The sequence below is a fragment of the Rhineura floridana genome, chromosome 2 (assembly GCF_030035675.1).
Source record: "Rhineura floridana isolate rRhiFlo1 chromosome 2, rRhiFlo1.hap2, whole genome shotgun sequence".
Lineage (NCBI taxonomy): Eukaryota > Metazoa > Chordata > Lepidosauria > Squamata > Rhineuridae > Rhineura > Rhineura floridana.
In genome coordinates this window covers 53,452,158-53,465,208 of record NC_084481.1, presented here as the reverse complement: position 1 = coordinate 53,465,208, position 13,051 = coordinate 53,452,158, and the positions used below count along the sequence as shown (strand labels likewise).

Below are 13,051 nucleotides of genomic sequence, written 5' to 3'. Positions count from 1 at the left end.
AGCAGCAGCAGCAGCGTTTGTATACCACCTCATAGCCGAAGCTCTCTGAGCGGTTTACAACAATTAAAAACATTAAAAACAAATATACAAATTTAAAAACACTTGAAAAAATCAATTTAAAAACACATACTAAAATGCCTGGGAGAAGAGGAGAGGCTTGACCTGGCGCCGAAAAGATAACAGTGTTGGCGTTAGGTGCACCTCGTCAGAGAGATCATTCCATAATTTGGGGGCCACCACTGAGAAAGCCCTCTCCCTTGTTGCCATCCTCCGAGCTTCCTTCGGAGTAGGCATCTGGAGGAGGGCCTTGGATGTTGAACGTGGGGGGCAGATTGGGATGTGTACAACTCAAATGTGGTATTGTGTGGATACCCCCCCTCAAAAAACCCCAAGTGCCTGTGACACTGCAAAAAAACTGTAAATGGCTTGTGTGGAAGTACCCAATATAATGTTGCAACTAAATTGCCCAGTTAACTATGATTTAAATAATCTTCAGAGTACAATAAATTGTCCACATAATGATGTGTGAAATAGTCATGGTCCCACTCTTTTAGCAGGGCCCAAGAATCATCTAGCTTTTTATGGACTGCATCCACTATTTCCCACAACATCAAAACAATATTCTTTGTAATAACTACTCAAACTTTGAAAAGAACACTGATGAATAAACAATGTAAGGCTGCAAAACCTTTCTCAATTTTTCCACTGTGCTATTATCAACAGATTACCTTGCTTTTTGCAAAATTCAAATGCTTCATCAAAGTTTGAGTTTTTGAATACTGTGGAAAAGCTGTAGCAACTTCTTTCAAATTTTATCTAAGGAATAGATTTTTCATCACACAATCCCTTATGTTCAGTTGGTTTCCTTTCTGTGACAGAAGGAATAGTTTAGACAGACAGAACAGAAAGACAGAATTTGTTCCCAAGATCTAAAAATTTTGCATTTGTTTACTGAGACAATTACATGATATAAGGGTCAATCCCATGCAGTGCTTTTTTTCTGATTGAATTTACTGGTATGGCGTATTGGCACCTTTTTTGTTTTGCTGCCCATGGCAGCTATTTTGTGCTGGCTTTTATCAAGGTGTGAGCACTGGGACCTCACTTTTTACCCCCAAAAAGCACTGATCTTATGACTGTAAAAGAGGACTTTGTGTATCCCATGCTTTAGGCAGATTACCAGGAGGAAATGGGGCAACTCTGTTTTTAGTTAATCTTTTCCTTTCTTACAGAATTTCCCCCTAGAACCTTAAAACATGTTGTGACCACATCACACACCATTTACTATTCTTTCACTGCACCATTTTATTTTTTTACCAGGCAATCCCCTCCTTCCAAACTTGCTCTACTGAGGCAACTGGTTGTACTTTTCATTGTATTTGGGTATAGTTTTCTTCTTTTCTTAGGCAGGCATATTATTACTAAGTTTGAATATCTGCTACACAGATGAAATACATCTCAACATGGAGTGTTTCAACAGGGCCCTTTCATCATTTTAATTTCTTCTTTTAATATGATGCTCAAAGGTCAAAATGGGCTGTTTGCTGATAGGGTTTCACCATTTAACATAAGAACCAACTTACTGGGTGGAATATGGCAAACTGCTCCATTCAAAAGTCTCTCACAGTCAGTACATCTCCAGTGTCCAATAGTATCAATGCAAACACAGTTTCCAGAGATATGCGATTCCCCATCTCTCCAGAATGTAACTGAAGGTTTCGTACCATCAGACCACTCAAAATTAAGGCCATTCTGATAAAATAAGTGTTTGATTATCTCTTGCAGTTCATTAAGTTCATTTTTGCCCTTTCTCACAAAATGTAAACCCTTCCTCCCTCTTCCATCAGGACTCTGATGGTCAGGAAATTCTTCACCAAGGTATTTTACCTAACTCTTTAACACTTAATAGGTCATATGACACATCACTATTAGGGATATAAGTCCATCTAGCTCAGTATTATTTACACCAGAAATTTGGAACCTGTGGCCCTACAGATGTTTTGGATTCTCATCGACCTAACCATTAGCCCAGCTGGCTGGGGCTGATAAGAGTTAGAGTCTAACAGCATCTAGATGGTCCATACATTCCCAGTTCCCGAGTGTACACACTGACTGATAGCAAGCAACTCATTAGGGTTTCAGACAGAAGTCTTTCTCAGTCCCAACAGGAGATGTCAGAAATGAAACCTAGGACCCTTGTATGCAAAGCACTTCTACCACTTAACTACAGCCACTCCCAGTATAAATATCAGATGTTTTTAGAGCTAAGGTGAGTGGCAATAAAGACACTGAAAAATATATAGTAGACAATTTTAAGGATCCATCTGCATGGACATTTGAATGGAGTGCTAAGTATTTAGCGTACATCTGACCCTTTTCAATCTATATGCACCTTATATTGATCACCAGCCTACCTGCTTCCCTAAGGTCTGCTAAGGAGGCTGTTTGTGTTCTGGTGGTGGCCTTTCTGTGACTGCACCACAGGAGGTCCAATTGCCCCTCTCTTTGTCTTTTATCATCTAACCAAGACAATTCCATTCCAGTAGGGATTTAATGTGCCAAGTTGAGGACTTTTACCAGCTGCCCCTCTTTATTCATTTTTATCTGCTTTGTGTCTCTATCTTAACTGGGCCTTTTTTTGCAACTATTTAACTGTTTTAGTTAAAATTTGACTGATCTTATAGTTTTATAGGACATAAAATCTTCTAAACAAAATAAACAAAATAAATAAATATTCACACTAAGGAAGAAGTGCAAGCCTGCATAACTAGAGGACAATATTAAAGCAGCATCCTTACATTTCTTATTTAAACCTGGGCTACATGTTACACTCACCTTGGGGAAGCAACCAAAAATTGCATGCTTGTGACATGTTACTCCCCCAACTTCTTATTACAGTAGGGCCCCACTCATATGGCGGAACTCCATCAATAAAATAGTGCTTGATGTCTGAAAAATGCTGTAAAAGCAGAACAACTGCCGTATGAGTGGGGCCTTACTCTAATTGAAAGCCACCGTATTAGTGGAACGGGCCACCGAAAAGACGGCCCTACTGTACAATATTTATGAGTCATTAGCTTGCAATATGGTACCAATGTATTGAATCTTTCTGGCCTTCCTCCACATCACTGGCTGTTGTTGGAAGAGATGGAGCAACGATGGCTATGTACACTACACACCATGTATTTAAAGCACATTTAAAACACATTATTTCCCCCAAGATATCCTGGGAATTGTAGTTTGTTAAGAGTGCTGGGAACTAGCCTTTTAAGTTGAGACCTATCCCAGACTGCATCTGTGTCAGAATTGTTTAATATGTTTTTAATAATATTTTTAGCCCTTTTTTAAAGTTGTTTTTTTTAATGTTTTTAATGCTGTTTTGTTTTAATGTATTTTAAGATCTGTTTTTATGATGTTTTAAAGTGTTTTAGTGCTTTGTTTGCCTCCCTGGGCTCCTGCTGGGAGGAAGGACGGGATACAAACAAAATAAATAAATAAACAAACTGTAGTTCTCTGTGTGTATGTGAGTCCCCAGGCTTCTTTGGGAGGGAAAAGTGCTTTAAATGTATGGTGTACATGCAGCCCAAAGTAGTGACTTGAGCTAAGGATGCAGAAAGTGCTGAATCAAAAGGCAAGATGCTGATTAAAAAGTTATGCAAGGCTGTCAATACAATATTTTCAGCCCAGTAGTCTGACTTCACCTTTTGGGGGGATGCAAAGCCTGACCACAGAACAACTCCTTTGAGCTCTGAGTTCCCTAAAATAGGGTTCATCTGTACCTCCATGTCTGTAGCCATGGGTTTTAAAGCAAGGATATTTTCTGCATCTAGCAGAAATTCCTGTACCACACTGTAGATCTCCAGCACAGCTCACTAGTGCTAGTACTAGTTGACAAAACGTGCTCTGGTTGATGAAACATGAATGATACAAGTACAGATCCACATTCCTGGCTGTCACTGGATATGCTTCCTGCTGCCTTCTTCCCAATATGCACATCTGGAATTCCCACAGCCCTACAGTCCAGCTTGACCTGCTCTGTGTTGGAATACTGCCCTCTGCTCAGGAAAAGCACCCCCCCCCCCAAATTTTGACTTGTTAGGTACAAAAATGTTCCATTTTCAGACTTTTCTGGAAATCAGTGTAGCCTAAGACAAATGTGTACCAAACTCTGGCTTTCTTGGTGGCCTGGAATACCATCCCATTTGGGGAACACACCTCTTGTCCACTCATTTCTAGATAGAAGCTTACAAATATCCCCTTAAAGTCTTTCCTAGCAATCAGTGTGTCTTGTGCTACGTGTATGTGTCCAAGAAGCACCATAACCATTTGGGAATACAATCTGAAAGACAGACAAGTGATGTCCCATTTTCACATTATTTTCTTTTTAGTAATCAGGTGTATTTTGGACTACACTTCTACTATACTTCAGAGCTCCAGCCTATTGGGAAGTACCATGACTTTGATACTCCTGGGAATGAATCAGTGAATTAGTGAGTCCTGACAATATTTTTAATATAAAATGTTGTATTCCTACTGGCGAAGCTTATTACTTGGATATTTTCCCACACACTGCCCTTCTCTGCTCTGATATGCATTTCAACTATCTGAATTCAGAAAGGGTTGAACCAAGTTTTATTTACAAACTCACTATACATCTTTATCTAAGCTACTGGGAGGAAGGGTGGGATATAAAATAAATAAATAAATAAATAATATAGATTATATTTGAAAGTACTTGCTAAATCATAGCAAATGAGCATATATTTTAAATATCTACATCTGAATCCAATCCAATGTGCACAGCCCAATCGATTTATAATTACAGTGAGGAAAGCTTGGAGATAGTGGTCTGAAATGCTGACCAGTTCAGCCCCATTTTCCTTGCAGGTAAAAAGGAAGCTGAAAGGCAAAGTCCAGAGGGTCAAATCACTCCAAAATACTTGGGAGTTGTTTAAAAACACAATATTAGAAGCTCAACTGGAGCGTATACTGCAGCTCAGGAAAGGTACCACCAGGGCCAAGATGATGCAGAGTCAAAGAAGCTATTAGAGGCAAGAAGGCTTTCTTCACAAAATGGAAGTCTTGTCCGAATGAGGAAAATGAAAAGGAACACAAACTCTGGTAAAAGAAATGCAAGAAGTCAATAAGGGATGCTAAAAAAGAATTTAAAGAGCACATTGCTAAAAACAAAAACAACAAAAAATATGTAAATACATTAAAAGATAGCCACCTGTGATCTTTTTGGCGCCTTTTGAAGACTTTCCTCTTTCAAGAAGCCTTTTAAGTTGAGACCTGTCCCAGTCTGTGTCTGTGTTAGAATTGCTTGTTAATATATATTTTTAAATAATATATTTTAACCCTTTTAAAAAGATGTTTTTAAAGCTTTTTTTAAAAAATTGTTTTTAACGTTTTGTTTTAATGCATTTTAAGGTCTGTTTTTATGATGTTTTAAAGTGTTTTTAGCGTTTCTGTTTGCTGCCTTGGGCTCCTGCTGGGAGGAAGGGCGGGATATAAATCAAATAATGAACAAACAAACAAATAAATAAAAAGCAGGAGTTGGAAGCAGTTGAACCCTTGGATGACAAGGAAGTCAAAGGTGTGCTCAGGCAGGATAAGGAGGTTGCACACAAAGTGAGTGAGTTGCTTGAAACTCACATTTAGTAGGCACTAACTCCCCAGAATGCAGTGGGATTTACTTACTTCTCAATAAGATTAAGAGGATTTTGTTAGTAACCATCAGTACTTGGAAAATTCATTTTAAAAAGGAACAAAATAGTTCAAGTTCATCCAAATGCACTTAAAGTTCACAATAATTTCTGCCTGCCACACAGCTGTTAAAGGTACAAGAGTGCTGCTTTTCCCCAGTGTCAGCCCTAAACTATACAAAGAGCTCTAGTGAAGAGTAAAAAGAAAAGAAAACACACATTTGGGCAACTTGATAATATCATTTTAAATTAAAGCTTACTTATCTGTAATTGTATAAATGTAATAGTTAGGATTTTAGACTAGGACTTAGAAGTCCAGGGTTAAATTCTACACCCACTGAAATAAACAGAGTGGAATTATTATAGGGTTATTGAGTTACTACAGCTAAATCACACCTCCTCCTTGGTATAGTTAAATATTACATATGTGAGACTGTAAGTGTCACTTCGATGGAGAAACACAGCAACTATTATGTTCAGGATTATGTTTATTTAAGCTATGCCTGGCTTATTCCCTGGTACACAGACAGAACCTTCCTGACCTGGAGTGGTATATTTAAGTATCATGAATAATAGTTTTTGCCTAAAGATCTCCATAGTTTCTTTTAAAAATAAAATAAAACCAGTTCTATAACGTGTACATTCCTATTGCTCAGAGAAAAACAAATAGCAGTTGGGGAAAAATATATTTTCAGATACTTTAAATAAATAAAAAATGTCCAGCCCAGTCCGTTCTTGGGGCAGTCTGCCACCAAGAATCTCCTCTCCCTCCCATCCTCACAATAAAATAGTCCAGTCCAGGTCCAGGCCTTGAAGAAATCAGATTCTCCCCCCTACACACACACACACTTATGGTGACAGCCAAACATGGAGGGGGGACGGAGAGGCAGTTTGCCACCAAGAATCTCCTCTTCTCCCCCACCCTAACAATAAAAGGCCCAGTATGGCCAATGAAGAAATCAGATCCCTCCCCCATACACACACATCCCTTATGATGCCAGCCAAACATTTTGGGGGCAGTTTGCCACCAAGAATCTTCTCTTCCCCTTACCCTGACAATAAAAAAGGTCCAGTTTGGCTCATGAAGAAATCAGATCCACCCCCACCCCCCCGTGATCCCAGATGTACAAAAAAGGATGGAAGAGAGAAAATTCAGATGAGGAAACTTGAGGCAATTTTTGAGATGGGAAGAGTGAAAAGCTTAACCACCAATATTTATTTCTTATTATTTATTTAGTATATTTGTATGCCGCTTTTCATCACCAGGTGACCTCAAAGCAGCTTCCATAGCAAGTACAAAACAATATAATAAAAACAATTCAGTATATAATAAAAAAACTACAACAGTATCAATAAATAACACCACAAAATATCACAAAACAGGCTGAAATCTCAAATCAATCTAGTCTGCAATAGAGAGAGAGAAAATGAGAGAGAGAAAAAGAGAGAGAATATTAGCCAGTAGTACTGCAGTGTTCACTAGACGTAAAACATTTTACTGTATATTTTGTTGCAAAAGAAGAGATCAGATATATGAACGTAAAATTATAGCCGGATGATTGTAGGTCATTTTTGTCTTGCAATACTGGTTGTGTCTATTATTTGTTAAATAATTAAATTGCTTTACTAAAATTAACTCAGAGTAATTTATGACTCATATGGTATGTTAAAATAGCACATGCTTGTATTTTCTTTAAAATAACTCACTGGGGATTAACAAAACTGAGAAAAAGACATAGAAGGGGAAAAGGAGAGGTTCTATTTTTAGCAGACCTTTAAAACCCCACTACTCCATTTGTTTAAAATCAAACCCTATAAATCTACTCTTGATTGTAAGGTAGACATCAGCAACTGGAGGCCCCATGGCAAAATCTGTATCCCCTGTAGTTCCATTGCAGGAACCAACACAAAGGCAAAAGATATACGTGGGAAGAGCAGCATCTATGGCAAAGAGACTTAATAATAGTTTATACTTTGTTGCACAGGGAAGGCCCAGGCCCATTAGCCTCCAGTTTTTCTTCAAAGTGGCCCTCATGTAAATCCATCTTCTATCCCCAACTGTAAGCATTGACAGCAGATAACATGTTAATTCTGTGTACTGTACAATGACAAGCACTCTGTTGATGCAAAATAAATGTTAATTTAAATCCCATGCCTTGTCCATCATGCCTTCCAAAGAACACAAATGACCCTGAAATACTTTATCACACTGAAAGAAAATGGAATATGCAAATATGCTTTATTATTTGTTTGCTTATTTGTCCCTGGGAGTCACACATTCAACAACGGATTGAGTGCTCATGGCCCACAAGCCGTACACAGACACACATGCAACAGATGTGCACACACTAATTCAATATACATAATAGCTTTACCCAGTTGCAATCCCAGCTATTTACCTGGGAATAAGCGCTCTGAATTAAGTGAAACTTTTAAGATTGTGCTGTTTGTGTATTATACAGCCATGAGAGTGGCTGTATACTATAGTCAGCATGGATTTTTCGCATTCTGCAATGTTAAATTGAAAATACCCCATGCCATTCTGATGCTTCCCATAAGCTCATTTCAAAACAAAACTTTACAAAACGTATAGTCCTGAACTCAGAAATGCTTGTTTAACAACCCTCTAAATTTTCATGGCAATACACAAAACAGGCAGAGAGAATCGAGAGTTCAAACAGTAAAAGAGAGAGAGAGAAAAACCAGACCCCTTTTAGACTTTTTTCTGTTAGAGTTCTCATCATCTGTTGAAATTAATTAAAAATCAGCCATGTTCACAGAGTACCTGTAATCCTGTTATTATTGATCTTGCCCCATACTTTGACCTTCATCTTCTGCAGTTTAAAGTTAAAACAATGCCTGGCTGATTTTTAATTAATTTAAGAAATTTGGCCCCCTCTAGAATGCACATCTTGACGTGGTGAGGGGGTTTAAGAGTGTTGAAGAATCTAAGAGCAATGCCGTCAGGAGTCTAGACCAAGAGGTTAGCCTCCTAGCAGGGGCACCCAAGGCGGAATGGTCAAAGCTGAAACACCAGACTAAGATGCATCCAAACTCAGAGGAAGGCAATGGTAAGCCACCTCTGAATATATCTTACCACGAAAACCCTATGAACAGAGTATCCAAAATGCAACACGAGATAGTGCTAGAAGATGAGACCCCCAGGTCAGAAGGCACTCACCGAGCTACTGGGGAAGAACAAAGGACAAGTATGAGTAGCACTGTGACTGACGCAGCTGGGTCAAAGCTGAAAGGAAGCCCAGAGGCTGATGTGCGCAGATGCGAAAGGAGAGTCTGGAGTTGTACGATGCACACAATAGGAACATGGAATGTGAGAAGCATGAACCAGGGAAAGTTAGAAATTGTCAAGCAAGAAATGGAACGCATGAACATTACAATACTTGGTGTGAGCGAACTAAAATGGACGGGAATGGGACATTTTCAATCAGGCAACTACAAAATATTTTATGCAGGAAATGAGAAATCAAGAAGAAATGGGGTTGCTTTAATAGTGAGAAATGATGTAGCAAGAGCAATTAGGAGCTACAATGCAAGGTCTGAGCGAGTGATATCAATAAGATTAAACAGGAAACCTATCAACATAACCATCGTCCAAGTTTATGCTCCGATGGCAAACTCAGAAGAAGAGGAATTAGAGAGATTTTACACAGAAGTACAAGAAGAAATTGATCACACACCAAAACAAGATGTGCTGATAATCATGGGGGATTGGAATGCAAAAGTAGGGAACAGAGAAGAATTAGGAATTGTGGGGAAATGGGGCTTAGGAGAAAGAAATGAGGCAGGAGAAAGATTTATTGAATTCTGTGAAGCCAATGATTTGTTTCTTGCGAACACATTTTTTGAACAACCGAAAAGACGACTGTACACATTGACATCACTAAATGGTCAATATAGGAATCAAATTGGTTATATAATTGGTAGCAGAAGATGGAGAATTTCCATATTTTCTCCAAAAACAAGACCAGGAGCAGACTGTGGTACAGATCATGAACTGGTCATATCGAAAATCAGAGTAACGCTAAGGAAGACTAACAAAGCAATCATAACGCCAAAATACAATTTAAATAACATCCCAGAAGCATATAAAGATCAAATAAGGAACAGGTTTGAGGCTTTAAACTTAGTTGACAGAGAACCAGAAGAACTATGGAATGAAGTCAGAGATGTTATCAGGGAAGAATGCAAAAAGACAATACCTCTAATTAAAAAGAGAGAAAGACCTCAATGGATGACTGAAAAAACTCTTAAAATAGTTAAAGAGAGAAGGAAAGCAAAAGCAAGAGGAGATAGAAACACAGTCAGAACCCTAAATACAACAATACAGCACCTAGTACTTAAGAACAAAGAGAACTATTACAATAGGTATTGTATAGGAAAGGACAACAAAAAGGGTAGAACAAGAGCCCTTTTCCAAAAGATTAGAGAAATGAAAGGGAAATTTAAACCAAGAGTAGGGATGTTGAATAATCAACAGGGCAACACACTGACTGACCAAGATGAAATAAAAGGAAGATGGAAGCAATACACTAAAGAACTCTATAAAAGAGATGACAGGATGACAGATCCATTCACGGAGGAACCGTATGATGAAGAACCAGAAATTTTAGAATGTGAGGTGAAAGCTGCTCTTAAAATACTTGGAAGAAACAAATCACCAGGAATAGATGGCATACCAATAGAGTTGCTAAAAGCTACTGAGACTGAATTTGTCCAAATTTTGAGAAAAATTTGTCAAGAAATATGGAAAACTAAACAATGGCCCACAGACTGGAAGAGTTCCATATACATCCCAATTCCAAAGAAAGGGGATCCCAGGGAATGCAGTAATTATCAAACTATTGCCTTAATATCCCATGAAAGGTAATGCTTAAGATTCTACAACAAAGGCTCTTACCATACATGGAGCGAGAAATGCCAGACGTCCAAGCTGGATTTAGAAAGGGAAGAGGTACCAGAGATCATATCGCAAACATACGTTGGATAATGAAACGGACCAAGGAATTTCAGAACAAAATCACCCTGTGCTTTATAGATTACAGCAAAGCCTTTGACTATGTAGATCATGAAAAACTATGGAATGCTTTAGAAGAAATGGGGGTGCCACAGCATCTGATTGTCCTGATGCGCAAACTATACTCTGGACAAGAGGCTACTGTAAGTACAGAATATGGAGAAACCGATTGGTTCCCCATTGGAAAGGGTGTGAGATAGGGGTGTATTTTATCACCCTATCTATTTAATCTATATGCAGAACATATCATACGGAAAGCAGGATTGGACCAAGATGAAGGAGGTGTGACAATTGGAGGGAGAAATATCAATAATTTAAGATATGCAGACAATACCATACTACTAGCAGAAACCAGTAATGATTTGAAACGAATGCTGATGAAAGTTCAAGAGGAAAGCACAAAAGCAGGACTACAGCTGAATGTCAAAAAGACTAAAGTAATGACAACAGAAGATTTATGCAACTTTACAGTTGACAATGAGGACATTGAACTTGTCAAGGATTATCAATACCTCAGCACAGTCATTAACCAAAATGGAGACAATAGTCAATAAATCAGAAGAAGGCTAGGACTGGAGAGGGCAGCTGTGAGAGAACTAGAAAAGGTCCTCAAATGTAAAGATGTATCACTGAACACTAAAGTCAGGATCATTCAGACCATGGTATTTCCAATATCTATGTATGGATGTGAAAGTTGGACAGTGAAAAAAGTGGATAAGAGAAAAATCAACTCATTTGAAATGTGGTGTTGGAGAAGAGCTTTGCGGCTACCATGGACTGCGAAAAAGACAAATAATTGGGTGTTAGAACAAATTAAACTAGAACTGTCACTAGAAGCTAAAATGATGAAACTGAGGTTATCATACTTTGGACACATAATGAGAAGACATGATTCACTAGAAAAGATAATAATGCTGGGGAAAACAGAAGGGAGTAGAAGAAGAGGAAGGCCAAATAAGAGATGGATTGATTCCATAAAGGAAGCCACAGAACTTACAAGATCTGAGCAGGGTGGTTCATGACAGATGCTCTTGGAGGTCACTGATTCATAGGGTCACCATATGTCGTAGTCAACTTGGAGGCACATAACAACAACAAAGAAATTTTGCATTGAACTCTATGATGTCAGGCATGCTCAGTAAGAACCAACTGTCAGTGTTCTAAAAGCCAGACTCACAGCTGCTGGGCTTGCCTAATCAGGGGGCCACACCCACACCAGACTTTGATTTCACTTGAGACAGTCATGGCTTCCCCCAGAGAATCCTGGTAAATGTAGTTTGTGAAGAGTGCTGAGGAGACTCCTATTCCCCTGACAGAGGTCCAGTGGCCAGAGTGGTTTAACAGTCAGCCACTCTGACTGAAGCTTTGTGAGAGGAACCTGGCATCTCCTAGCAGCACTCAGCACTCTTCACTAACTACACTTTCCAGGATTCTTTGGGAGAAGCCATGACTGTCAAAAGTGAAATAAAGGTCTGGTGTGGATGTGGCCTAGGGATACCAGATCTCTGGCTTTCAGCTGGAGACTCTGGCATCTGGGGGCCATCTTCAGACTCCGGTCAAATCACCCCGAAATACGGGGATCTCCAGCTTTCCAGGCTCCTGCCCAGCTGTGCATGCATGCTTCACACATACACCGAAGGGGAGCCATCCTTGCTCTCTGCTTGCTGGGAAGGGTTTGGGCAAGCTGCTGCCTCCCCTCCCTCCCTCCTGCCCACCTTCTTGTTTGCATGCTCATTCACTCAGCAACTAGCTACCACATCCCTCCCTCTCTCCCTGGTCCCGCCTCACAGCTGGGGACTCCCTTGCACAAGAAGTAGTGTGCAGCTGCGGCAGCAGGTGGAGGATCACCTGGGCAGAACGTGGCCAAGCGGGTGGCTGTGCCATGCAGGGCTTCCCCTGGGCAGCGGCCGCAGTGGTGGCAGGGCTGGAGGGCGGCAGCAGGCCGTGCAGACAGGGGGCAGCAGCAGCTGGGCGGCTGACAGGATGCGGCCGGGGCTGGGTGCGGGCAGGTGGCATCCCTCTGCCCGCAAGCTGCTCTGCACGTGCAGCCTCTCACTCTGCCTCACCTATGTCTGCTACAGCCTTTCTTACTGGCACACAGGGCCAGTTCTAAAGGGCGGCCAAGTGGGGCACTGGCCCAAGAGCCCCGGAGCTACAGGAGCCCCTGAGGGGCCCTCCGCTCCCCTTCCACGATCCGCAGCACCATCTGTGGATCGCAGGGAGGAGCTTCCACCTGCCCGCCATTCCCTTGCCCCACCTACCTGTCTCCTGCCTTTTAGCATTGCCCTTAATGAAGATGGCGGCCATGGCT

The 13,051-nt window shown here is 40.3% G+C and overlaps 1 protein-coding gene across 1 annotated transcript in view; it reads right to left on the bottom strand.

Moving 5' to 3' along the window:
• Positions 1 to 693: 693 nt before the first annotated feature.
• The window catches only part of PLA2R1 (phospholipase A2 receptor 1), a 110,445-nt gene continuing 98,087 nt past the window's right edge, over positions 694 to 13,051 (bottom strand). Inside the window, 5 exon segments of the mRNA XM_061612696.1 lie at positions 694 to 869; positions 1,584 to 1,752; positions 3,125 to 3,132; positions 4,778 to 4,899; positions 7,517 to 7,763. Of these exon segments, the coding sequence (XP_061468680.1) occupies positions 694 to 869; positions 1,584 to 1,752; positions 3,125 to 3,132; positions 4,778 to 4,899; positions 7,517 to 7,763 (722 nt within the window).